The sequence below is a fragment of the Eschscholzia californica genome, unplaced genomic scaffold (genome assembly GCF_041429995.1).
Source record: "Eschscholzia californica isolate CP2 unplaced genomic scaffold, dmEscCali1.0.p SCAF_1, whole genome shotgun sequence".
NCBI classification, from domain to species: Eukaryota; Viridiplantae; Streptophyta; class Magnoliopsida; order Ranunculales; family Papaveraceae; genus Eschscholzia; species Eschscholzia californica.
Genome location: NW_028238198.1, coordinates 72,291,430 through 72,315,201, shown reverse-complemented (window position 1 = coordinate 72,315,201; position 23,772 = coordinate 72,291,430). Strand labels below are relative to the sequence as shown.

Below are 23,772 nucleotides of genomic sequence, written 5' to 3'. Positions count from 1 at the left end.
ATTGGCGCAAATAAGACTAGAGCGTTCAATGACATTCTTATTCAGATCAAAACCAAATTAGAGAAGTGGAATCACTCATTCCTTTCTCAAGCTGGACGCACGATTGTTATCTCAACAATCGTGGCGGTCGTACCCCGATACCAAATGCAATGCTTTGCCATTCCTAAAGGCATATGTAAAAGCATTTCGACTTTGCAAAAGTCGTTCTGGTGGGGTAAGTCCAAAGGAATTTGTACGAAATCATGGTCCTCCATTTGTAAGCCAAAAGCTCTGGGAGGTTTGGGTATACATATTCCGGAACTCGACAATAAAGCTATGCTTAGTAAGCTCGCTTGGAGGATGAAAGCGGAGCCCGATGCTTTTTGGGTAAGATTCCTTAAAGCCAAATATTTCCCTAATAATGAGAACCCAGGTCCAGTTAAGCCACATCACTCTTGGATGTGGAAGAATATCAGGAAGCAATTACTTCAGATTGAAAATTATATTGCTTGGGAGGTTCACAATGGAGAGAAAATCAATATTTGGACTGATAGATGGATTCCAGACATCCATACTCCTCCTACTCAGAGTTTTGACCCTTCGGTGTCTAAGGTCGCCCAATTGATTAGTAATAATGAGTGGAATGAAGAAGCTCTAAACAACTACTTTGATACTAACACTAAAAACCTTATTAAATCCATCCCCATTGATGTGTCGGGGATGGACCAAAGAATTTGGACGCTTACAAAATCAGGAAAATTTACAGTTAAATCCATGTATAAATACCTTTGCACTAGTATGAATTCCCCCCATCCACTAAACCCTAATTGGAAATTTATCTGGTCTCTCCCAACTATTCCCAGAATCAAAAACTTCATTTGGAAAATCTGTACGAAATCTCTTCTAGTGAGAGATAGAATCGGTGAATATATTAATAATATTTTGATCTATCCAAACTGCATTGAAATTGAAACTATCGAGCATGCCCTTCTCCACTGTACTCTTGCTAGGAATATCTGGTTCTACTTCAATATTATATCTGAGAATATTATGAATGTTGCAGAATGGATTTTCTCATGGGAGAACACCCCCTCTTTCAAAGAACCGTCGTATCAAAATCTGCTTGCCACTATTCTGTGGATAATCTGGAAAATTAGATGTGATCACTGTTTTCAATATGAAATTAATTCTCTTCCTATTATTATCAATATGATTTTAGCTTTTCCGAAAAATACTTATACCACTCCTAGCATCAAAAACCAATTGCAAGGAAAATGGAACCCGCCTGAACCAAATTGGCTGAAAATTAATGTTGATGCTTCATTTACCAATGTGAATGAAATTACAGGTTATAGTCTTATTATCCATGACTCTGATTCTAAATTTTTAGAAGCTCATACGAACGTTACGAGAAGTAGAAATAGTGAAGAAGGAGAGGCTTTGGCTATCCTAGCCGACCTGGAATGGGCGGTAGAACATGATTATAATTACATTATTATTGAAAGTGATAATATCAATATCATTCAGAATATTCAGAACCCGAAGCATGAAGTTCAATGGCAGTCCAGAATTCATTTGCGGAAAATTAAAGAGATTAAACGTCATATCCATAAGGTGAAATTCAGTTACACTTGCCGTAGATTCAACACCCCAGCGGATAAACTTGCTAAATGGGCCAGAAAGAAGAAAAAATCGAAGACTTGGAGCAGAATTCCTTACTTTATGTTTTCCTTGTATTGTAATGACACTTTATTAGCTTAATAAAGTTGTATCTCTTAACAAAAAAAAAAAAAAAAGACAAAATAAAATTAGATGTTGTTACATTAGTATGCTATTCTTTTTTGATAAAATTCAAAGGAACAAGATAAGATTTAACTTCAAGGAGAAGAAAGCATGACGAGTATAACTATGTCTTAATTATTTTTATGCCGAGGAATCTGTTCTGAGATAGTTCGCACTCCTAAATCTTACTAGGGGCAAAAAAAAAAAAAAACTTTTTTTTTTTTTTTTGATGAAGAAAAAAGAAACTTGTATAGAGAAGAATTGACTTGAAAAGATTATTCCAATAAATGATTGAGCTCATATTAGACTAACTACCTGTAGGCTGACCCACCATATGCCGATCCTAAATTATTTATACAATCTTTATTCTTTAGACTTATTACTCTGACTTCGACCTTGAGTGATGAGGGTATCGTTAAAAAGTAATCACTTATCATTTACTTTGTGGTTTTAATATATAGTATTGTTTTTGGAATAATGATACACAATTGGTTTATTTATAGCTATAATTAGTAAAAGTTAAAGTTAATAAGCTCAAAATGGAGTTGTCATTTTTAGATGATAAAGCTATGGAACCAAATCTCTTGAAGGTCCTTCTTGTCTCTACAGCTAATAGCCCAACCAAAAGGTTCATTTTTTATTAAAAAGGGGATTTACTCTATAGTGGACTGAGCAAAGGGGATTAACAAACAGGTTTTAGTTCTTTTCTTTCTGCTACGGACTAAATCGAGTAGCTAATTAGCCAATATTTGCTACAGAATTGCAGAAATCGTAGCAAAGGTCGTTCCAGTCGTCATCAATAGCTGCAAACGTCGTGTGGAGTCCTCATCCGTCTGTTTTCTCAACTACTATACTTTCAGAAATTACAAAGCAAGTATTTGTTGTCGGCTCATCATTGTAGCAAACGGTAGGCATTTGCTACACTAGCTGTGTAGATAGTGAGCAAAATCCGCATCGAAAAGAAAATCTATAGCTTAAACGGAAGGTAGGGGCGCATCGCCCATACTGGTCTGCCGTTGTAGTAAAATATGTATTGATTGCTACTGCCTTCATTCGTAATTAGGGCCCGCTAACTTTGTAGTGAATTAAATTGACCAAGAAAAAGTCCTTTCATAAAATAAGGAATGTTTTAGTTTGAATGGTATATATATAAATGATAAAAGTTTAAAAATCTATGTAAATTGTAATTATATTGTCAATCACAATCATATGTGCACATGAAATTTTTAAAATTTGAAATTACAATTATTAAATGAAAAAGAATGATAACATGATGCATCTCTTTAATAATTATCATACCTTATGTAAATTACTAGATAAATCTTGTATTATTGTATAGATTACTATTGTATAGATAAATCTTATATTGTCGCCAAGAAACATAATGAAAACCATCTTGTATTATTGTATAGATTACTATTTTTTTATTCAAATATTATATAGGAGCACTAGGTATAGCCTATATTTTTACCATGACAAAATTACAATTTTAATATGTAATGAAATTTAGTTACCAAAATAAAATCAATATGTTCAACAGCAAAAAAAAATTCAATTAAAATTAAATTTCAAACATGTATTTAATTTTGATTAATAATGGACATAATTACGGTAATCTATGTTCTTGCAGCTTAAGACGGTAGGCCCTTACAAATCTTGACAATGATAAAAAAAATAAAAAGACAAATGTTGAGTTGTTCTTTTTTAACTTTTTTTTTTGTTGAAACAATTGTTCTTTTTTAACTAGTGGGAGAGTACCTAGATCGTATTAAATTTATCCTAACATCTTAACTCGTAACTTTTCATTTTTAATGAGAGTGGAAACGGGGACTTCGGGATATTCAATCACTACACCAAGTAATATTGGAGAAACTGTCTCTTAGTTGTTGGCTACTTGGCTTAAGAAAGAAAGTCAAGGTTCTCAATCTTTTGTGTTATTGGGAGTTGTTTGTTAGTAGGGTCCGACTAAAGATGCCTATCAAAATTGCTATTCGCGCCCCTTGCAGACCTGGAAAAGGCAACTGAAGCACCCTTTCCCCCTTTCTACCCTGATATCGTTGTCGTATCAATGTCATCACACATTCATGGAAAAAATTTTGATTCCAAATCTGTCATCATCGATCTGCAATGAAGAGTTAGAGAGACAAAGAGCTTTGTTTTAAAAAGAGAAATATAGTAAAACCATCATGGGAGATCGAGAAGGTTCCGTAACATATGCTTCGAGGATTAGGAGGCCAGAGAATGCTCATCTTGTTGTATTGGGAAATCAGGGCGTGCCAACCACTTTCCTTCTCCCCTCGAAATCTTTTCTTTTAATTCTAATACCACCATTAAAATACCCTCGAACTAGTTGGCCAAAACAAACTCTCAAACTAGCTCGAGTCTGAGGCTTTACTTTGATTCTCAAACTAGTCCGTCCAAAAAGGGCGCCTATATATGTCAGAGTAGGGGTGGGAATTTTGCCCATGATCCCGCACCCGTCCACGGGCACCCGAGTCCAACGAGGACCATGGACGCCCGTGCCCGTCTCGGGCATAACCCGCCCAGCCCGCCAAGTTTTGGTGCACGGGCATGGGTTAAAACCTCTACCCGCACACCCGCCCATGCCCGCACCCACTTAACGTCGCCCAATGATAAAAAACCAAATTACATCAACTTTTTGGGTTGATGAAGCCTAACATTTCATGTTGCTAGGTCTAGTTAAGATGGTAAACAATATATTTAAGGGCAACCATACGAACCAATACATTGTTTTGCAATGACCCAAGAGAATTCCTAGTAGGTTACTGAAGTAGTGTTTGGTTTTGAAGGAGCAAGGAGAGGGATAAGTTTATATTATATCTCATAAAAATTCTTCATTAGTTATTAATGTGAGATTAAATTTCTAAAAAGAACGACAGAAATAATGTCTAATTTTAATCCCAAATTGCCTCTTTAGAATTAGGAAAGGTGTTTGGAGACTTTACAAAAGGAGAAGAAAAAGTGAAAATTTTCAAGTAATGAGCTTACCCACTACCCGCCCGCCCATACCCGAACTTCTTAATGGGTTTGGGCGGGTAATGAGCAAGGCGAATTTCAAAATTGCCCGCCCGATTAACCCGCTTATCTTAATAGCCATTGAAATTTCGTGCCCGACCCGTCCGGCCCGATGCTTCAAGTGCCCATGGACGCCCATACCCGTCCAATTCCCACCCTATGTCAGAGGTCAAACGAGATTGAGCAGAGTCAGCCCCTTTTCTGGCACATTTAGCCCCCTCTCTTGTTAGTATTCCCCTGGAAAGAAATATTTCAAACACCTTAGAGCCGTCCGTTTTAAGTTGATTAAGATATATTTGTTGGTGGGTCCAACTCACTGTTGCGCGAGACTATGAGTAGTTGTTTTGCCGTTTTGGCGTCCCTTTCCTCCCAACTCCGAAAGTCTCTGTTTGTTTGTTATCCTCTCTCTCTCTCTCTCTCTCTCTCCCTCTCTAAATTGAGTTTCAAGCTAGTAGTATAAAATACAACAATGACCACCATTATTATGATTATCTCACACGAGTAGAGTAGAGTAGCTTCTTTTCTCCGCTCTCTTTTTCTTTTCCTAGGGTTTCCTTTCCCGGAGACTCCGCCGATATTAACTTATCGAAAGAGAAAAAGAAGAAGAGATAAAGAATGGTGAGTTTTAAGCAATTTTGGACCAAAAAGACTCTGATTAGTCTTCTTTTAGGTCAGTTTGTATCTCTTTTAATCACTTCCACTGGTTTTTCATCATCAGAGCTTGCCAGAAGAGGTAAAATTTGATATTCAAAATTTTACTTATCTTTACTCATCTTTTATATTTGGATAGAGAATTTGATGAACATAATCTCTTTATTTTTCATTTTATATAGGTGTCAATGCACCAACGTCGCAATCTTTCTCTAATTACGTTCTTTTGGCGATTATCTATGGAAGCATTGTGATCTATCGTCGGAAAAAACTTAAGGTTATATCGTTACTAGTATTAATTTTTCTCTTAGAACTTATTTTTTCTTACTTTCATTGGATTCACTGTGCGAAAATTAGTGGTTCATCACTTATTGTAGGTGATTATTTAGGGCATATAGTTCTAAGTTGTACAATAAAAAGGGAAGTCAATAAGTTAAGAAAAATTTGGATTTAGGATTTCAACAAAAAAGAAAATTTGGATTTTTATGTTTATTTTACTATTGTTTGACTGATTGATTTATTGTTTATATATTGATAACCAAAAGAATGGAGGATTTTGATATCAATAAAACTACTTAATGACTAGTGCTAATTTTTGTTTTAAGTTTTCCCCCTTTTGCCTCAAACTTTGTGCAAAATTTCAATTTTTTTAGAACTTAAGTCTAAAAGTGTGGTACTTATGGATGCATGTTTTTCTGGGAGGATTGATTACAAACCCCATGTTGAATATGGGGATCTGGGGTAGAGGATTAATATATTTGAAGAGAGAGAGAAGAGATTGTTGTTGGATACATAATAATAAAAAGGAAATTACAGCGCAGTCGAACAAGTGTTTTGGATTCTTATATTTTGAGATTCTTGGAAGTTTAATTGTTTATGCCTTTGTTTTTTGGGGTTTTATATCCTCAAAAGGTATGATTAGTTGGTCTCTTATTTTTCTGAGTAAAACAACCCAGACGTACTTTCATCCGAACAGGGTGGACTTGGTGACAATTATTGAAGTATACACAGGTCAAAAAATTTCTCAGAGATTTACATAAATGAAAAGTTATATTCTTGAGAAATCTCTCTAAAAAAGATGAACCATTATAATTTGATTTTCATTTCGGCGTGAGGCCCTTCTCTTTCAGGAGAACAAGCCCTGCATACCGTGCTTGCAATCTAAGATAATTATGGAAGTAATAATGACTATCTACATTAATTAGAAGGCAAATAACGAATAAAGGTAGGACTCTTTGGGTGTAATGTCAGTTTGGCCATGACACGTGACTTCGGCTCGAGTGTTGATTCATGTTGGTTACTCTTCAAAGAGTAACATAGAGAATGATACTGGATCATTATTCACTTATTGACTGGCTATAATGAATTTAGGATGATATGACTTATTTATGAAGGAAAATGAAATGATTGAAATTACTTAACTTTGTCGGCGTTTAAACAAATAAGTAAATAACCATGAAATTATTGGGTAATTGAAACAAAAAGATTGTGCTTGTTTGGGAAGTCCCAATGTCAAAGCCACGTCTTTAGGTAAGTAATTTCAATCATTGAATGAACAGAAAATGAGGTAAATAGCCAACATATAATGTGAAGATGACTTCATCCTTCATTGACTCATTCACATGAAACATTTTTTTTTGTAGTTTCAGTTTATAGAGTATCTCCTTTCTTCTGGTAAATATACCCATCATGGAAACTAATCGAGCACCTAGAGATCGCCCGATATAATTTAAGATACTGAATATCCTTTCTCTGGGTTTCATGCAGGCGAAATGGTATTACTATTTACTGCTTGCTTTAGTCGATGTGGAGGCCAATTTTCTCGGTATGGAGTTGTAAAGAACTTATGTTGTGTTACCACCATTTTTATTTTTTACATTGCCTTTTGTTGATTTGGTAGGCCTACTTGATATATTGAGTTGGTCGACTTAGATGCTCATCATACTGATCGTTTGGATATCTTTAGAGCGTCATCATTGTCCAGTTATCTTGAAGCAAGCTCGTTTTCTTCTAGAAATTTGTCATCTAAATTAATGTCATTTTTTTTAACAAGTTCGGTTTTCTTGTTCTGGTAATGATTGTATGTATATTGTATTAAAAAAATATGTAAATTATCGGCATACACAATACATAATATCAGTATACAGTGCAAGAAGAAACAAGTTGGCGCAATTTCTTGATCTTGGTCCTTAGTTTCATTCTGCCCAGGAATATCATGGTGGAAATTGGCATGTCTTTAAGGTTACGGAATCATAAACCTGAGATGTGTTTCTTTTTTCTCTATCAGTTATCTCGATTTTTCGTATTTAACTTAGTATTCATCATCGTTGAGAAATGTACTTCGCAGAAACTAATTTAGTCATCCTTTTTTCTTTCAGTGGTGAAAGCCTATCAGTACACATCCCTGACAAGTGTAATGCTGCTCGATTGCTGGGCAATCCCATGCGTCATACTCCTTACTTGGTTATTCTTGAAGACGAAATACAGAATCCAGAAGTTTCTTGGTGCATTTATATGTATAGCAGGGATTGTTTTGGTTATTTTCTCAGATGTTCATGCAAGTGATCGAGCAGGTAGTGTTCTATGCTTGATTGTTGCCCTTATCTTGATACCCCGTTCTTTGTCTCTTTTCGCTGTTTGTTTTACCGAGCGCCTATGATTTGTCTTATTTCTCACTTATCATGCTGTGTAAATTCTTGCTGTATTTAGCAATAATCATGGTTCTAAGTAGCAAAATGTATCAGTTTAATTTAGATAAGAAGAGTTTGCTTGTTGCATTTAATCTTGCAGACACTAGTACATATTGCTCTCCGACTTAATCCTACTTTTAATGATATAATGCCTTGTAGGAGGAAGCAGCCCTGTTAAAGGAGATTTACTTGTTATAGCCGGGGCCACCCTTTATGCAGTTACCAATACTAGTGAGGTACTAGTTTTTATCAAATTTCAAATTTCACATGATTTATATTGGTTCGGTAAAAAATTCATTTGGATTACCTACGAATTAGAACATCACTATTAGAATGGAAGGTGGAAAATGTCAACATTACTGAATGAGACTTTTCTTTTTTCCTTGATGAGTTACTATTGCTACCAGCAATCAGTGTTGACATGACTCACTCCACTTGAAGGATTCCTAAATCTTTTTTTTTTTTATCTAATCTGGTGTCTTTATTCAGGAGTATTTGGTGAAAAATGCTGACATGGTTGAGATCATGGCAATGTTGGGCCTGTTTGGAGCTGTTGTTAGTGGCATTCAAATGTATCCTTTAAACTAGTGATATTGTCTTTCAGTTTGCAATAGAACCTTTCATTTACAGGAATAAAGTAGCTAACTTCTTATAAGATCGGTGGAGTTCATTGCTTTTGTGCTTTTGATTTTGTCAACGACTAAAACTGCAGAAGCACATATATGTGGCTACTCTTTTTTGCATTATGTAATCTATTTCAAAGATGCAATCTTTAATTACTTCCCCAGATCCATACTTGAGCGTCAGGAGCTCCGGGCTATTAACTGGTCAGCTGGTGCGGTAAGTTACTTACATTTCGTTTTTCTTCTCTAGTTACTCCATAGAAAGTACGTCTTGTACCAGGTGGTAGGGAGAGATATCCTTTGTTTAAGAGCCTTGTGGTGTTAAACACGTGGAAAATCAATTTGAACTCAACTACTAAGCAGAGAAAAGAGCCAACGAAATAACAATACCTTGAAGCTACGTCAAGTATAGAAGTAATGCCTTCGGTGACAAAATATAATCTAGGCGATCAACCGCCTTTCAAAACTTCTCTTGTGGTACCGTTCATGCATGTATTGTGTGTAAGGGAAAACCATACTTTTTGTGTACAGAGAAGGTTAATATATGATTACAGTAATAAAGATGCATGGGGTGATACATCTGTACTCTATCTCTCTGTAGTCTCATGAAGAGTATAATTTACAAATAAGATGAGAAGTTTTTAGTCTTGGTCTCTAATTCTGATTGTTTTATTGTTCTCCAGTTGCTTCCCTTTATTGGATTTGCAGCAGCGATGTTTCTGTTTTACTCTACAGTCCCATATGTGCTTAAGGTATGTGTCTAACGTCATTTTAAGTCATGATGGTTACTGGCAAGTAATTATGATTTATGCCTACTCTTAATCCTGTAGAAACAAATAGAATTGAAGTTACCATAAAATAACCTTTAACCAAGGCGTTCGTTCATCGGAATTACGTCCTGTTATTTCTTCTCAATACCACTTTCATCTAATCAGTGGCTAACAGTATTAATGGTATGGTAGTCGCTAGATAGGTGAAATGTAATGTAGTGCTTTCTAAATTAACTTAACTTTACGAAGTAGATTTTACTAGAAACTTCAAGAAAAATCCCTAATGGATCTGTCTTGCAACTTGAGGTATAAAACATTGAACTACAGGAAAATATGAGCTATATTGGAAAAAAAATTGGCTTAACTGAAACAAAATTTTGAATGGAATCGCACGATAGATTGAGAGTTTGTGAACCTGTTTCCTGGTACAGATAAATTGAACTCCCTTATCCTTATTTGCAGATAAGTGGGGCAACCATGTTAAATCTCTCTCTGTTAACATCAGACATGTGGGCTGTCTTGATTCGTATATTTGCATATCATCAGAAGGTTTGGAAGCTTACTTCATTGCTAAATTATCTCAATTTGTCATTGCTTGGTGTTTTTCTTCTAAAATATAGTTCCTTCAGGTTGATTGGATGTATTTCATAGCATTTGCTGCCGTTGCTGTTGGGCTAGTCATTTATTCTCGGTATACATTTCTTATTCCATGATCTCCTCCTTTACTTTCATATGATTGAATCTAGGTTACTGCTCTATTCCGCTTTTACAGAAACCCTGACTTTTCCGTTCCTTGTCATTCCTTTATCTTTTTTTCTTTTGGCAAGAGACTTGCTAATAAACATTAACGAGTATTTGAGTCATGAACGGAACTTTTTTATCCTTCACTTCCCATTTGACTATCGAATTAATCTTAACTAAAGAATGCTAATTAGTTTATGACTCCGCTCGTAATAAAATTAGAACAGCTCTGAGCAGTTGCAGTGATCTTGGTTTTTTTTTTTTTGGTGTCTGAATGATCAATACTGATTATTGGAAAGGCCATACAGATATTGGTTCGGTCTTGTTTCAGTTAGCTCTTCTTCTCGATTCCAGTTGGAACATCAAGATTTTTCTTAACTGGCATGCATATCTCTTGTTTTTGTTGTTAATGAATGGGAGTATTAGTATAGATGATCTACTTTTTTCGAACATATGAATAAGTTTTTTGGTTTGTGTTTAGGGCTTCACATGTAGAAGAAAGTAAGACTCAGGTTGCTGCTGATGCCACACCTGGGGAAAACGAAGCAAGGGACGAGGAAGCTGGTCAGAGAGATGAAAATTTAGAATCAGTTGTTCCTTCCTCTAAAACTACTGTTTAAATCAACGGTACATCCTCTGCTTCTAGGATTGAAATCCTGACACCAAAAATATTGGAAGCTCAGAAGTATCTTGATGGTAAATTAAAATGGTTATTGGGTAGAGATAGTAGGAGTTAGGTTTTTCCAAATTCCAATTACGAAGAATCAATGCAAAAAAAAAAAGTTCCCCTTAGGATTGTGAGTAGGTATTAGTTTTCTGAAAAAGTTCAAGTGTTGGGGTCATGGATAAATTGTAAATACTTTGTGTGGTCTTTGTGCCATGCCTTGTTTGACACTTGAGCTAGTCATTTTCTTTAATTATATATCATAGAATTTTATTTTATTATATTACCGCCTCTCCATCTGCCTCCGGCCTCCCCCAAAGTCCATCCACCTCCTATTCTTTATGTTGTTTCTTTTGTAATAGATTTCTCTGATATTAAAGAAGAGAAGAACGAGATCTCGCTCTAGTAAGAGGACCTTCATGGAGGAGGTTTGGACGTATGAAATAGACAAATGAGCATGGGTACTCTTGTCACAACCACATTCTTCTGTGTGACCAACTCCAAGGCTAACCCTTTATTCTAGTAGCTGGTATACTTAGAGTGGTTGGTCTAAAACAAATATTGACTTTTAAAGCTTGATCAAATTTCTCGCGCCTATACATTCATTAAAAAAAAGACATAAAGAAGAAATTTTCTGGTGGAACATCTCACAATTCCTCGAAAGATAGTTCACAAGTTGACTAAAGGACTAGTAATCAAACACATTCACACATGTAAAAATTGTTATTGAAATAGAGCTATTTGAGCAAAATGGAGTACTATTTAGTTAAAGTGGAAAATTTTGTTAAGCTACATAAGTAAGAAATATTAATTTCAACAAAAAAAAGTAAGAAATATTAGATTTTATAAGCTTAAGTTCAATATAATGAGAAGGGTAATTTCGGGATAAAAACATAACCAAACAGACTTTGGACGAATACTTAAGGTTCTGATAAACAAGGGGCCAAAAGGGAAATACCGCTTCTGGTTCTGGGTCCCCACGTACACAAGAAATCTCGTTCCTAATGGTTTCAGCCTTTATAAGCGCCTCTCTTTCTCTCTCAAAACCCCTTCTCTCACTCTAAAAAACCCTTTTTTTCTAGAGCTTTTTTCTACTAGTATTTCTCTCAGCTACTGATACAAATTCTTCAACAAAGATTTACGATCTTGATTAACTGTTAGATGCGCAATCATGTCTAAAATTACCGATTCGGAGTCTCAAAGCCAAATCGAACAAACAATTTCAGGGTTGATAATTGTTTCTTCTTCAACCGAAGAAGATGAAATGAAGTTAGACATCAAAGAGAGCATCGTGGATTCCGTTTCTTCTGGAATCCAGAATGATGTCAATATCAGTCCAGAAACCCTAATTGAATCCAAACAAGGCGAGGTGATTACCCTAATTGATGATCTTATTGTTCAAGAAAAGGAAAGTATGGTTGGTACCTCGACAAGTTTCATCTATCAGATAGGGAGTCCGAGTATCGTTTTTTCTACTGAAGAAGACGATTTGAAGCAAGAAACTTCCTTAACTAGTATGGAAGAAGATCAAGAGATGTTGAGTCAAGTACTGGAATCGGACCCCAAAGCACAAAATGAGGTAAAACTTCTTTCTGAAGTTAATTCAGTCCAGTCTTCGATTTCCCATGACAGTTTTATTGTGGCAGAAATGCAAGAAATTGTTGAAAAATTTCCCAAACCTATTTCTCAATCTCAAAGTCTTGTTGAGGTGAGTAATGTATCAATAAGTTCTGAAAGTTGGAATTGTTTGGGGAATGAGGGTGGAATCTTGGAAGATATTACAGAGATAAGAGAGAAGCAAGGAAATGATGAAAAGATGGGGATTTCAGAAGATAAAGAATTGCAAGAAAAATACCATGACGGGACGACAAGTTCTTCAAAGAACAATGAAAATGCTTCAAGTTTTCCATCTTCAGTATCGAAAACTGGGTATGGCTGTGAAAGGAAAGAAACGGGTAAGAAGAGAGCTGGGGAGTGCTCTGAAAACATTAAACAAGAAATGGTTGGAAAGAAGGATAAATGCTCTAAAAGGAATGGTAAAGGAAGTAGGAAAAAGTTCACTGATATGAAAGGGAAGCAAAATTTGTTGAGCATTTTTGCTGAAGCTCGAAATCTTTGTCAAAAGAAAGACGGTGAATGTAAGAGAAGTTATTCGAGGAATGAGTTGGAAGCTCTGAGGTTTGTCAATGGTGATGACCAGCGTCAAATATGGAAAGAGATTTATACCGGGTTGGGACCTATTGTGGCCAAAGAGCTAAATAACATTGCCGAGTCTAGGAAGCAGAACCGTAATGGAGCTAATGGGAAGAAATGCAAGAACACTGTCCTACTCCAACATGCTGAAAAACAGAAAGCAGATTCCCCAATTCTCGGTATATCTCGTTTCTTAATTTACTGATTTTGCTTTTCAAAATCTCTAATATCTTGAGAAGACATAGACTAATGATTCATGCATATGAATGTTCCTATTTATAGCCATTTGAATTGCATTGTTTAATCTGTTTTCTCCAGTATCATATCATATCATATCCATCGGACTGGTCTTGCTAGATGAATGAATTTGTTGTATGTAATGTGAATATCACATTTTGAATTTGATTTTCCATTAATATCCACTAATATATGATGTAGTTTTGAAGCTAAAGAGTATCAGTATATTGCGGAGTAAGTAGCATCCTTCTATGATAGGATAATGTTATCATATAACTTAAGAACTTAAGTCTTTGTCCTGATAGACCAACATTGCTAATATAATTTCTATTTGGTGTCCCTAACGTTACTGTTAGTAAAGCAAGTGTCCCTAATATGGTTCTACTTGGAGAGAATAACTTGAGTCTATGTCCTGGTAGACACATTGCTAGGGCAATTTATATAGATCTATTTGCTTAGAGGACAATAAAATCTATACGATTGTACTATAAGAACCCCATCTCCCTGAACTCTGATCGATAGTAATGGACCCGTTTGAGGAATGTGTTGGTTTGTGGTGCTTAGACCGCTTACAAAAAGTCGGGAATATGTCTCGCTATCTACGAAAGGTACTGGAAGATCAAAGTGTGAACTTCCAGTAGCTATGTTTTTTTCCTGTTGATTGATCTAATAAGCAATATCAAAGATCCCATGTAACTCAAACCACTATGGAGATAATCATATACCTTGGTGTGGAAGTAAACCAACAGGATGGATTATGCATCAAGTATTTCCCTGTGTAAAAAATCTTACCGACAATTTTGGCATGTCTTTCGGTGTCCGTCACTAGTACAGTAGTACAAAGTTTAGACATTGTACAATTGATTTCATCAACTTAAATATATATTTTCTAATTTCTACCTCCCCTTTTATATAGCTAAAAATCCCTCTTTCGTATTTCCCGTGCTCAGGGGTTGAATGGATGTTCGCTGTAATGACTTAGTGGTGTAGAATTTGCAATTAATGGATTTAATAGGTTACTGTTCATCTGTTGGTGCAACTTCAAAGATTAAGTTATCTGCTTGTTGTGTTAAAATGGAGTAAAAGGATATTTGGAAATAAGAAACACCAAAAGACGTGGAAATATTATAATGTCTAACACACTAACGTCCGTATTTTCTGTTACAGTTTTTGTTTCTATTCATCTGCTTAGGATTAGCCCAGTTGTGTCAATTTGATGGGGATTTTTTCTACTCTTCACAGGTTACGTTGCTGCAAAAGGAAAAGGGACCTAGTTGCAAACTATTGAAGTGAAGAATATCTGGAAAAACTGCAGAATACCATATGTGCATTATGCCTCCATAAACCACTAGAATCATGAATAGGCAGATATAACTTCGTAGAGATCTTGTACATGATATCCTTGTAAAATATACAAATCATAAAGTAGTACATGATACATTGCAATTGTAAAGAAAAACAACAAACTGATGAATGAATACACACTTCCAATGACTTGTACCTGAATGAGTTAAACTTGGTTCTTGATTTGCTGAATTATTTTCATGATTATGCTTTTAATTGGATTGAAAAATTATTGTGGTTTCTGGATTATTTCTCTTATGCATTGCTGGGATCAGCTCATTCTCATACTGGGTGTTCAACCTTGGTAAAAATACTGATCTTCTGTCACAAATTTCAGGTGATAGTTCTTCACAGAATGTGGAAGGAAACTTAGAAGAGAACATTATGGGTGAAGCACCTAACTTCAAAGAGGTGAATCCTCAAGATGTTATTTGTGATGACCTCAAAATTGTAGAAGAGGATGAATTTGAAGACGACGAAAGTTATGAAGATGAGTACGATAGCATTAAGAAACCTGCGTTTTGTGTTGACGGGGACCCTGATTTTGATTCTGGCCCTCCACAAGATGGACTAGAATACCTTAGGCGGGTCAGGTATATGTCCTCCTATTCTTGTATGACACGTTATATTATATTTTTGCTTGCTGTGCCTTTTAACTATTTGGCTTATTAAAAACCTTAAACATAAAACATAATGAAGAAGAAACTGTAGAATTGTGGAAAAGAATGAAGACTGATCTTAGAATATAAATTGCTGCCCCCCTTTTTTTATAGGTGGGAAGCTGCACAAATCCCAAATGTGAAAGTGGTTCAGGTTGATAGGAGTAAACTTAACAAAGAACAGACAGTCTATATGCCGGAGATACCTGAAATTGCTAGATGTCCAGAACATCTACAACCATCGAAAGAGTGGGAAGATCAATTCCTTGCCGATTTCTCCAAGCTTAGATTGGTGAGATATCTGCTCGCCCTGTTCCACTTTATGAATTTTCTTTCTTTACAGCATTACTCTTTGAATGTGTGCCACGCTAAAAATACGAAAATGGGGTGTCCATGTTACATAACTTGACACTGAAGTTCCACTAGAAAGGGGTACTTGTATAGACATAGTCGCTTAATTACTTGGAAAAATCGTGTTAGATTCATCTAACATATATTTAGATATTTCGTGTATAATTTATATGACAACAAAATGGTCCAAAAGTAATCTTTTTTAAAAAACACAATTGGCCTAATTACTAAGACAAAAAATATACGTTCACCACCTCTTGGTGCAGTGGTTGGACACTCGCTCTGAAAACCCGGAGGTCACAGGGTTCGATTCTTATTGGAGGTGTAAATGCATGATTTATGGAAAATGTGTGAGTAAGGGTGTAAATAATGGCATATGGGGTAGTTTGTATGGCTCTAGGGTGTTTGAGTGTCTACAGAACAGTTCAATGACAGTTATGAGCATATTCCGTTCTTATGATGTATCAAAGCCAAATGATGTATGATTGTTTGTTGTACTCATGTGATCTTGTTATTTCAAAAATAAAAGACAATTAATATATATATATATATATATATATATACACACGGCAATGAGATCTTGCAATTATTGGGTCTGAAACAAAGTCTTTGATTCCTCCACCTCCTAAAATACAGAGGTCCTCTTAGACATCATCTCAAGTTTTTTATTTTAATAAACTTTCAGGCTCTGTCACATCTCGAGGGTTCAAAAAGCTTCCCATACGTAACTGTTGCCGAGGTAGATGAAACGTTACGGTCTTCTCGAGATCCAACACTGTCTATCATTCTAGGAATGGACTCTGTATCTCGTGTTTCGATGCTCAAGCGATGCATAAAATCATTGGACACAAAAAGCAGCTTGTCTAGGAACAGTTGTTCATGGATATTCGCTCTATGTGCAGCTGTTGATATTCCACTTCATGCCGACACAACTGCATTTGTAAGAAGTTTGCTTCGGAAATGTGCGAGCTGGAGAGCAGAAATATCGGAATCTGATTTAGACAACGAGGAGGTTGTGATGTTGAACATGCTTGTAACAATATCTGGTAGGTATTTTGGGCAGTTGGATTAGTTCAAACTTCTACTTATTCTAGGTCAAATAAGTTAAAGTCCAGTATGTAAAAACCTGACTGAGTTGGTACTGTTTTTCACAAATTTTGAAGTATATTTAACTTTGTACTTTTTTTTTTTTTGTTGAAGAACTTGTACTTGATAATGAAGGTTGAAAGTTAGTGTTTTTTCTTTCACAATTTAACCCAAGTTTAGGTCAAGAACCCTTGGTCGGAGTGGTAAGAGGTATATTCTTCCCACCTTAGAGGTCAAAGGGTTCGAGGCACGCTGCTGAACAATTGAAAAAGAAAACCCTCAAATGGACTTCCTTCTCTGGTGATTCTAGAAAATTTTGTGTAAGCAAATATATTTGCCACTATATTTTTATTGCATGGCTGTCGGACTAATATCTTTTTTATTCAAGTAAGGATACTTCAAGGACTAAATCCGAAACTTTTTTATTCAAGTAAGGATACTTCAAGGACTAAACTCCGAAACCTTGAATCCACAATCCGTTGTTGACATCCCATGCCCCATTGCTACATTTTACCTTATTTATACAATAGTATCTTTTCAAACAAGCTAATAAATGATGGATTCGGTTAGATTCGTAAATTATTCTTCTCTAATCTACGAACACAAGTGCACACTGCTTCACGTGCGAGGTTCTTTGAGCCTAACAAGCATACATGGCGTTTAAGCCTATCGCGTACCGGTCTAGTTCTGATACCATGTTAAGTTTGTGCTCGTCCGTAAGTGGAGAGGACCTAGACATTTTACATTTGGTTACTACATTATCCCTTCCCCATGTAAGACTATTCTCGCAGTCCACTGTGAATCATACCTGCAACTTATGGGTTTTTGGAATAGATGCATAACTAACTGATCAAAGAGTTGTAGGCCACTCTTCTTATTTCTGAACCTTAATATTGTAATCGTTACTTTTTAAATTTTACGTTTCGCAACCCTTCACAAGAGCATACAAAAGTACACCATTAATACAGAGCTTCACTTGCCCTCTGAGAAAGAGAAAAACGAACAAGAAAATTCACTAGAATAGTTAATATCCAACATCGTATACATAGATAAATAAATACGTATCGCTGGACAGGTGATTAGTTCTTCTGACATTTTGTGTTAAAAGATGAATCAATTTCTACAATTCGTCTAAATAAATACCTAATCACTTCTCTGCTAGGATCCCGTGAATTTATCGGAGTTGATCTGCACACAAAAGAAATAGAAGAAACACTTTAGTAGGTAAAAGTGAAGGTAGTAGAAACAAATGTTTGAGAAATGGTAGTGCAACTTTCTAGCGCCTAGGGCCATTACTGCTATTACCAAAAACGACTGTTATAATAAATTTTAGGTTAAAATGAAGTAACTCAAACAGATGGATAAAATTTGGTTGTAAGAACAGTCTCGTAAAAACAGTTGTCATGAAGTATAAAACAGTGACACAGCAAAAGATGGTGCTTTAGGTAACTGTTGCAGCGGGAGTTACCGAGAAAACGACTACTACTTCCTGTTCCTGTACAATCTCGTTTTCTAAACACTGGGAAAAAAGCATAAAGAATATGGTGTATGTCAGATGATTCTCCTAAACAGGCATCAGTATGTGTACTTTATGTCATATGGTTCTACATGTATATCGAATTAGAAACAATCTTCTCGAGAATTTATATCAAATTTAACTGATAGTAAAATTTTGGGCTGTATCGTCATGTAGATTCAATGGTAACACAGAGTTGTGGTTTCGAGATGCAGTTTATGATAAAAATCACATACAATTAGCAACTTACCAAGCCAAGAGCTTCTGCTGCACTTCTCCTGCACTCGGCGCCACATCTACTGGTAAGAAGATCGTATAGAAACTCTCTTTGCTCTCTTCTTAAATGTTTCTCAAGACCCCGAGCCACCATTTCCATCTCAGCCTGTAGTCAAATATCCTTTATCAGTAGTATATAAGATTTCAATCAATAACTTTACTAACAAATAGACCCATAGGGTACCTGCGTCATTGAAGTTTCAATAGGATTAACACAAAATAATCGAATTTTGAGCTCCAACCAAGGTCACATCATAAATTTAATGGTAAGGAAAATAAACTAGATCAATTCCCTTGTCAACCAACATCCTCTACTTTCGAAATTTCGAGATTAACGACATAATTCTGCCTCAAATTAATAATGATAATCAATGGTTGGACCGTCGAAGGAGGCCAACTACTAGGGAGTTGATGTATCACTTTTGAATGGCGTATAGAGACTCGGAGAAGTAGTAAAGACGACCCCCAAATGAGGAAAGAGAAAAAAGGAAGGTATCCCTCTCAATTAAGAGTTTGTCCTTCCATAACAATAAAGGTCAGCTAAGGTACTTCACAAGAATGAGTCCAATCCAAAGGTCAATTGCAGACCCCTATATCCGCTGTTGATCTAACTTTGTATTTGATTGTACCCCCTTTTCGTATAGTTAAGTGTTTGAGCGGTAAGAACCAAACAAATATCATGAAAAAAAAGACATCCAATTGATCTCTGAAGTATTAACATGCATAAACCAAAGCCAGATACATACAGAGGACTCTTCAGGAGGGAATTTGTCGTGAATAATGCAGATCTTTGCTAGTTCGTCCACTGCTTCAACTCGTTTCCCTTGCATTTCAAGTGCCTGCAAGACACAATGGCATACCATGTAAAGCATTTCAAACTGAGAAATAAATGAAATGCAACTTCTAAATGCATCAAGAACCAATTGACCTAATTTATTAAATGGAACTAAAATCAGGCGAAAACAGATATTTCCTGTTATTATTAATTAGGACCGGAGTATAGGTTTATTGCCGATAGTTTTAACAATCATAAGTTGAAAATAGAAGTATATTAGTTTCCAAAATCCAAATAAGCCAGGTTTAGGATGTACCATGAGTACGAGAACAAAACCATACCCATGCCTGCAGAAATCCAGAACGTGTTCGTGCTGCAACAGCTGCAGAAACAATCCTTGCAGCGCGAATGTTGTCAAGCCCAATGCTGAGAGCAATTCCGGAAACAAAATTTCTTGGATCCTCACCGCCTATGTGTAAATCTTCTGAGTCGTCGTCTAATCTGCGCCAACTCTAAATGGTTATAATTTCAGATAATACATAAAGCACGGTGAAGTCATAACGGTCATCCTGTGGAATGCAATATCATAAGATAGAAAAATAACCTGCTGCAAAAATTTAGAACAAAGTCGACTGATGCACGATAAAAAGAGTCACGTGCATTGGCCGTATCAATTAGAACCCTTGCACCAGATCTTTTACATATTTGACGAAACTGCTCTCAGATACATAAGCAAAGAAAAAACATAATCCATCACTTAGAAATTAGTTGGAAATTAAATGCAAATCAACATGAAGTACAAGTGCTCATCAGTTGTTCTGATACGAAACTGCAACTAAGAAGTACTTGAAAATCAATCAGCAGAAAAAGAAGAGAGGAAGACTTTGGTATCACTGAAGCTAGCAGTCTGGCATTAAAAAGAAGTGTAAAATTTACAAAAAGAAATAATAGAGGACAGGGAATAATGTCATGCAGCGCATTCATTTTAAACATCTAACCTCGCAAACTGAGGAATATTTCACGATTCACTACCTGTTTATCGTTCTATTATCATCAAACCAATATCAGATCAAGAAAAAGATCAAGGGAACCTAACCTAACTCTTTGTGTTTTGCAACAAAAAGTAAAAGTGACAAATCCTGCCCAACCCCAATAAAACACATGTGCCAGAGCAGCCAGACAAGGCATTCTGGGATACCCATTTTACCATGATTCTCAGTTTGGAAGTTCGAATTGGCTTGAATACTGCTATGTACTACCCTCCCAAATTATGGCAAGAATAATTGAACCGTCTAGAAACATACGAAGAGGAAGCACTCATGGAAAGATTAAATAGGTTAACAAACACTAACTTGAATGATATCATCTTCAGTGATGATATCATCTTCAGTGATGATATCATCTTCAAAAAAAATAGGTCAACAAACACTAACTTGAATGATATCATCTTCAGTGATGTCCCTTCCGCTCATTCTATTATCCGAGATTGCTGGAAGTGAAGTTTATGAGTAATGATTTGAGGGAGAAAACCATGATTATAGGATTCAAATTGTTTCATAGACTAGAGGGATGCAATTTACCTACAAAAAGCAAGAAGGAAGAAACTGTTATTTTCACATAATATTGAAGCCAGACAGTGTGAATGAATATTCTGTCGACCATTAGTGCTGAAAAAGAATACCTATATGTTTCAAAATTGAGTAATCTATAACATTATGCAAGAGGCAGAATTTCAGGGTAAGTTGGTCAGGACTTTGAACTTCAGCAATAATCACTATAACGAAAGTTATATAGTTTTAAATCGGAACGAAGCCCACATTATTCAAGGTATTTCAAATGTTTCGTCCAATCTTCACATTTAAATATGTAATTCACGATCACGTACTTGAGAGATATCCTATGCTATGAAAGTAGATCATACAAAGCTGTTTTAGATTCGCTTACGGTATTTGGGCTGGTACAGCACGGCTCGAGGATAGTGTATAGCTACTTTTTTTTAGCTTACGAATCTATAGGACCCAAATTAAACAAATACTAAGGTAGAATACCGTACCATACCCATATGAGTGTCCAAGTTACACAAATATAACTACATCTAGTTTCTACTTATGCACATTGCTCGATTCTCATACACAGTTCCGTTACCAGCAAGAGTTCATGTTGTTTGCAATTATCGTTCTAATACACAGATAAACCCGAGAATTCAGAATCTCGGACAAGATCAGCTGAAAAACTGGATAGGGCAATACATGTACAGTATTCAAGATTCAATGGGTAATTAAGTTATTAAGTAAAGAAAGAGAGGAAGAAACAAACCTCTCATTACTCTATCAGCTTCCTTCTGGGACTCCATATTCATTACTGAATTTAAAGCCATTGATGAAGGAATAGAATTAGAAACAATCCACCACTTTGGCAGCTTCTTCTCTTCAGACAATCCTTGCTTTCGAGGCATCTGAAATCTCGACTCCTCGATTTTCGTACTCACCATCATATCTCTTGGTAGTGTCAATGGATTAATTGGAACCCTAAAATTCAAATCTTTTTTCTTCCCTTCCCTTTCCCTAAATCTCCTCTTCCCCACAACAACCTCTTTCCCTGCTAAACTCCTATCTCTCCTTCGTACAAAAACTCCTCCATAACCACCACGAAACCCTAAAAACGCAAAATTTAACAAAACCCTAACAGCAATAACAACAACCAAACTCCAAAGAATGAAATTTCCAATGAATTGAATTGATGAACGTCGACAAGAAACAATAACCCTTCGATCATCATCAACAGTAACAAGAGTTCTCAAATCCTCTAAAGCTTCACTACCCTTTGAAACAAATTTATTAAATTTCTCTTCAGATTCATCATAAAACCTTCTTAGAGATGATCTAGCTCTGTATGTAACTTCCTCAATGTCAATAACAAACTGAATTCTCTGATCAGAAATGGGTTTAGTAGGTCTTCTTCTTGTATTTTGGCGTCTACCAAAAAGTGAAGAAGATATCTGAGAAGAAGAAAAGGAGTAATTTTTAGTTGAATTTCTAGGTTTTCTAATAGTGAAGTGTTGCCATTGATGAAGAGGAGATGGTGGTAAGAGGGATTTTGACGTTTGGGGTCTTAAAATTTGAGAGAAATGTTGAGGTTTGGGAGAAGGGAGAGAAGTTGAAGAAAAGGGAAGTACATTGAAGGTGTTCATTTACCGGCAACAGTTTTAGAGAGAGAGAGAGAGAGACGAGGAGAGCTCAGTGCTCTCTCTTTTTAGTCAATCAATTAAGAAGGTAACTGGATTCGCGACGGAAGATTAAAAAAAACGAGGCAAAAAGGAAGCGCCGCTGCCGGGGATCGAACCCGGGTCACCCGGGTGACAGGCGGGAATACTTACCACTATACTACAACGACTTGTTGCTAATAATAGGAATTGTTTGTTATTATATTAACCTATAGTTATTGTAATATTACAATAGTAGAAGTTAAACAGGACCAGTGCTGACTTTTTGGTGGTCCGAAGTGAGATTTAAAGGCTCTTATACTATACGCAAATCATAATTATATGAGAAAAAAATTATAAGTACTTACATACTTTCATTATATTTATATTCAAAAAAGATATTGATAATTACATTCACTGAAATTTCATTATTCTTACATTTTTATATGCAAAATCACTAATAATTGTCGAGTAGTCGAGATTTTCAGTCATTTGTTTCTCAATTGACAAGCTAGATAACCCATTTAATCTTTCTTGTGACATAGTAGGTCGAATATAAGAGTTGATCAACTTCAACTTTGAGAAACTTCTTTCGGCAGATGCAACGGTGACGGGTATGGTTAACAAAATTCTGTATGCAATCCATGCATTAAGGTAGAAGCCTTCCATTTCTTTCAAAAAATTTAAAACTTTCGTTGGTTTTTTTACCTCTATTGGTACAAGACGCTTCAACACTTTCAACTCTGAGAACAAGTCAAGGCCATCTATAGCATATGACTCTTTAAACTTTAGAAAAGTTTCAAGTGAAGCACATGAATCTCTGAAATCAGCATCATCTATAGAGTTTAACTTATTCAAATCAAACTAAAATCCAAACATTTTTTTGTAATTCTGATATTGTTCGAATATTCTTTTAAATGAAGATATGACATGATCCAATATGTATATGAAGTAATTTATTCTAAATGATTCTTCAGCCGATAGTGATGCATCTTCTTTTACATTTTCGTCGAATTATTTTTCTTACGAATTATACGCTTTTCTCGAAATACTAATGATTTAGAAATCTAAGAGACGAAAACTAAGAGATACCGCAAAACCTAGATATTAGAGAAATTTAATAATACTAATGGTGAAGAAATCTATGATAATAATAAAATCAATAATAGACTAATAATTTAATAGATTAGTTAGATG

General features: G+C 35.6%; 4 protein-coding genes across 4 annotated transcripts; 3 read left to right on the top strand and 1 right to left on the bottom strand.

The window, feature by feature from the left end:
• The first annotated feature begins 315 nt into the window (after positions 1 to 315).
• On the top strand, positions 316 to 1,740 carry LOC147568910 (uncharacterized). Its single transcript, XM_086661266.1, has one exon. It carries the CDS (start codon positions 316 to 318, stop codon positions 1,738 to 1,740), a length of 1,425 nt encoding a protein of 474 aa, XP_086517392.1.
• Positions 1,741 to 5,115: 3,375 nt separating this feature from the next.
• LOC147568909 (uncharacterized) lies at positions 5,116 to 11,217 on the top strand. The gene is made up of 11 exons (XM_086655340.1): positions 5,116 to 5,530; positions 5,631 to 5,725; positions 7,216 to 7,273; positions 7,827 to 8,021; positions 8,298 to 8,374; positions 8,628 to 8,710; positions 8,927 to 8,978; positions 9,445 to 9,513; positions 9,994 to 10,080; positions 10,161 to 10,222; positions 10,754 to 11,217. Exons 1-11 carry the CDS (start codon positions 5,413 to 5,415, stop codon positions 10,890 to 10,892), a joined length of 1,035 nt encoding a protein of 344 aa, XP_086511466.1. The 5' UTR covers positions 5,116 to 5,412; the 3' UTR covers positions 10,893 to 11,217.
• An 809-nt stretch (positions 11,218 to 12,026) lies between these two features.
• On the top strand, positions 12,027 to 16,949 carry LOC147568908 (uncharacterized). Its single transcript, XM_086655338.1, has 4 exons — positions 12,027 to 13,308; positions 15,048 to 15,303; positions 15,484 to 15,661; positions 16,406 to 16,949. Exons 1-4 carry the CDS (start codon positions 12,108 to 12,110, stop codon positions 16,790 to 16,792), a joined length of 2,022 nt encoding a protein of 673 aa, XP_086511464.1. The 5' UTR covers positions 12,027 to 12,107; the 3' UTR covers positions 16,793 to 16,949.
• An 853-nt stretch (positions 16,950 to 17,802) lies between these two features.
• LOC147568907 (phosphoribosylformylglycinamidine synthase) lies at positions 17,803 to 22,763 on the bottom strand. The gene is made up of 7 exons (XM_086655339.1): positions 21,690 to 22,763; positions 20,807 to 20,862; positions 19,978 to 20,087; positions 19,715 to 19,874; positions 19,345 to 19,437; positions 18,573 to 18,704; positions 17,803 to 17,994 (listed from the first exon to the last, which is right to left on the bottom strand). The coding sequence occupies exons 1-7, from the start codon at positions 22,561 to 22,563 to the stop codon at positions 17,965 to 17,967; spliced, it is 1,455 nt and encodes a 484-aa protein (XP_086511465.1). The 5' UTR covers positions 22,564 to 22,763; the 3' UTR covers positions 17,803 to 17,964.
• Between the last annotated feature and the right edge of the window lie 1,009 nt (positions 22,764 to 23,772).

What these genes read in the sequence shown, in the direction of transcription:
- LOC147568910 (XM_086661266.1), top strand. Translation starts at nt 316, where the DNA reads ATGCTTAGTAAGCTCGCTTGGAGGATGAAAGCGGAGCCCGATGCTTTT.
- LOC147568909 (XM_086655340.1), top strand. Translation starts at nt 5,413, where the DNA reads ATGGTGAGTTTTAAGCAATTTTGGACCAAAAAGACTCTGATTAGTCTT. An exon ending in ATCGTCGGAAAAAACTTAAG is followed by an intron (nt 5,726 to 7,215) that starts GTTATATCGTTA and finishes GGTTTCATGCAG; the next exon opens with GCGAAATGGTATTACTATTT. An exon ending in CAGTCCCATATGTGCTTAAG is followed by an intron (nt 9,514 to 9,993) that starts GTATGTGTCTAA and finishes CCTTATTTGCAG; the next exon opens with ATAAGTGGGGCAACCATGTT.
- LOC147568908 (XM_086655338.1), top strand. Translation starts at nt 12,108, where the DNA reads ATGTCTAAAATTACCGATTCGGAGTCTCAAAGCCAAATCGAACAAACA. An exon ending in AGCAGATTCCCCAATTCTCG is followed by an intron (nt 13,309 to 15,047) that starts GTATATCTCGTT and finishes CACAAATTTCAG; the next exon opens with GTGATAGTTCTTCACAGAAT. An exon ending in ATTTCTCCAAGCTTAGATTG is followed by an intron (nt 15,662 to 16,405) that starts GTGAGATATCTG and finishes ATAAACTTTCAG; the next exon opens with GCTCTGTCACATCTCGAGGG.
- LOC147568907 (XM_086655339.1), bottom strand. Translation starts at nt 22,563, where the DNA reads ATGAACACCTTCAATGTACTTCCCTTTTCTTCAACTTCTCTCCCTTCT. An exon ending in CTGGATTTCTGCAGGCATGG is followed by an intron (nt 19,438 to 19,714) that starts GTATGGTTTTGT and finishes TGTGTCTTGCAG; the next exon opens with GCACTTGAAATGCAAGGGAA. An exon ending in TCCCTCCTGAAGAGTCCTCT is followed by an intron (nt 18,705 to 19,344) that starts GTATGTATCTGG and finishes ATTTGACTACAG; the next exon opens with GCTGAGATGGAAATGGTGGC.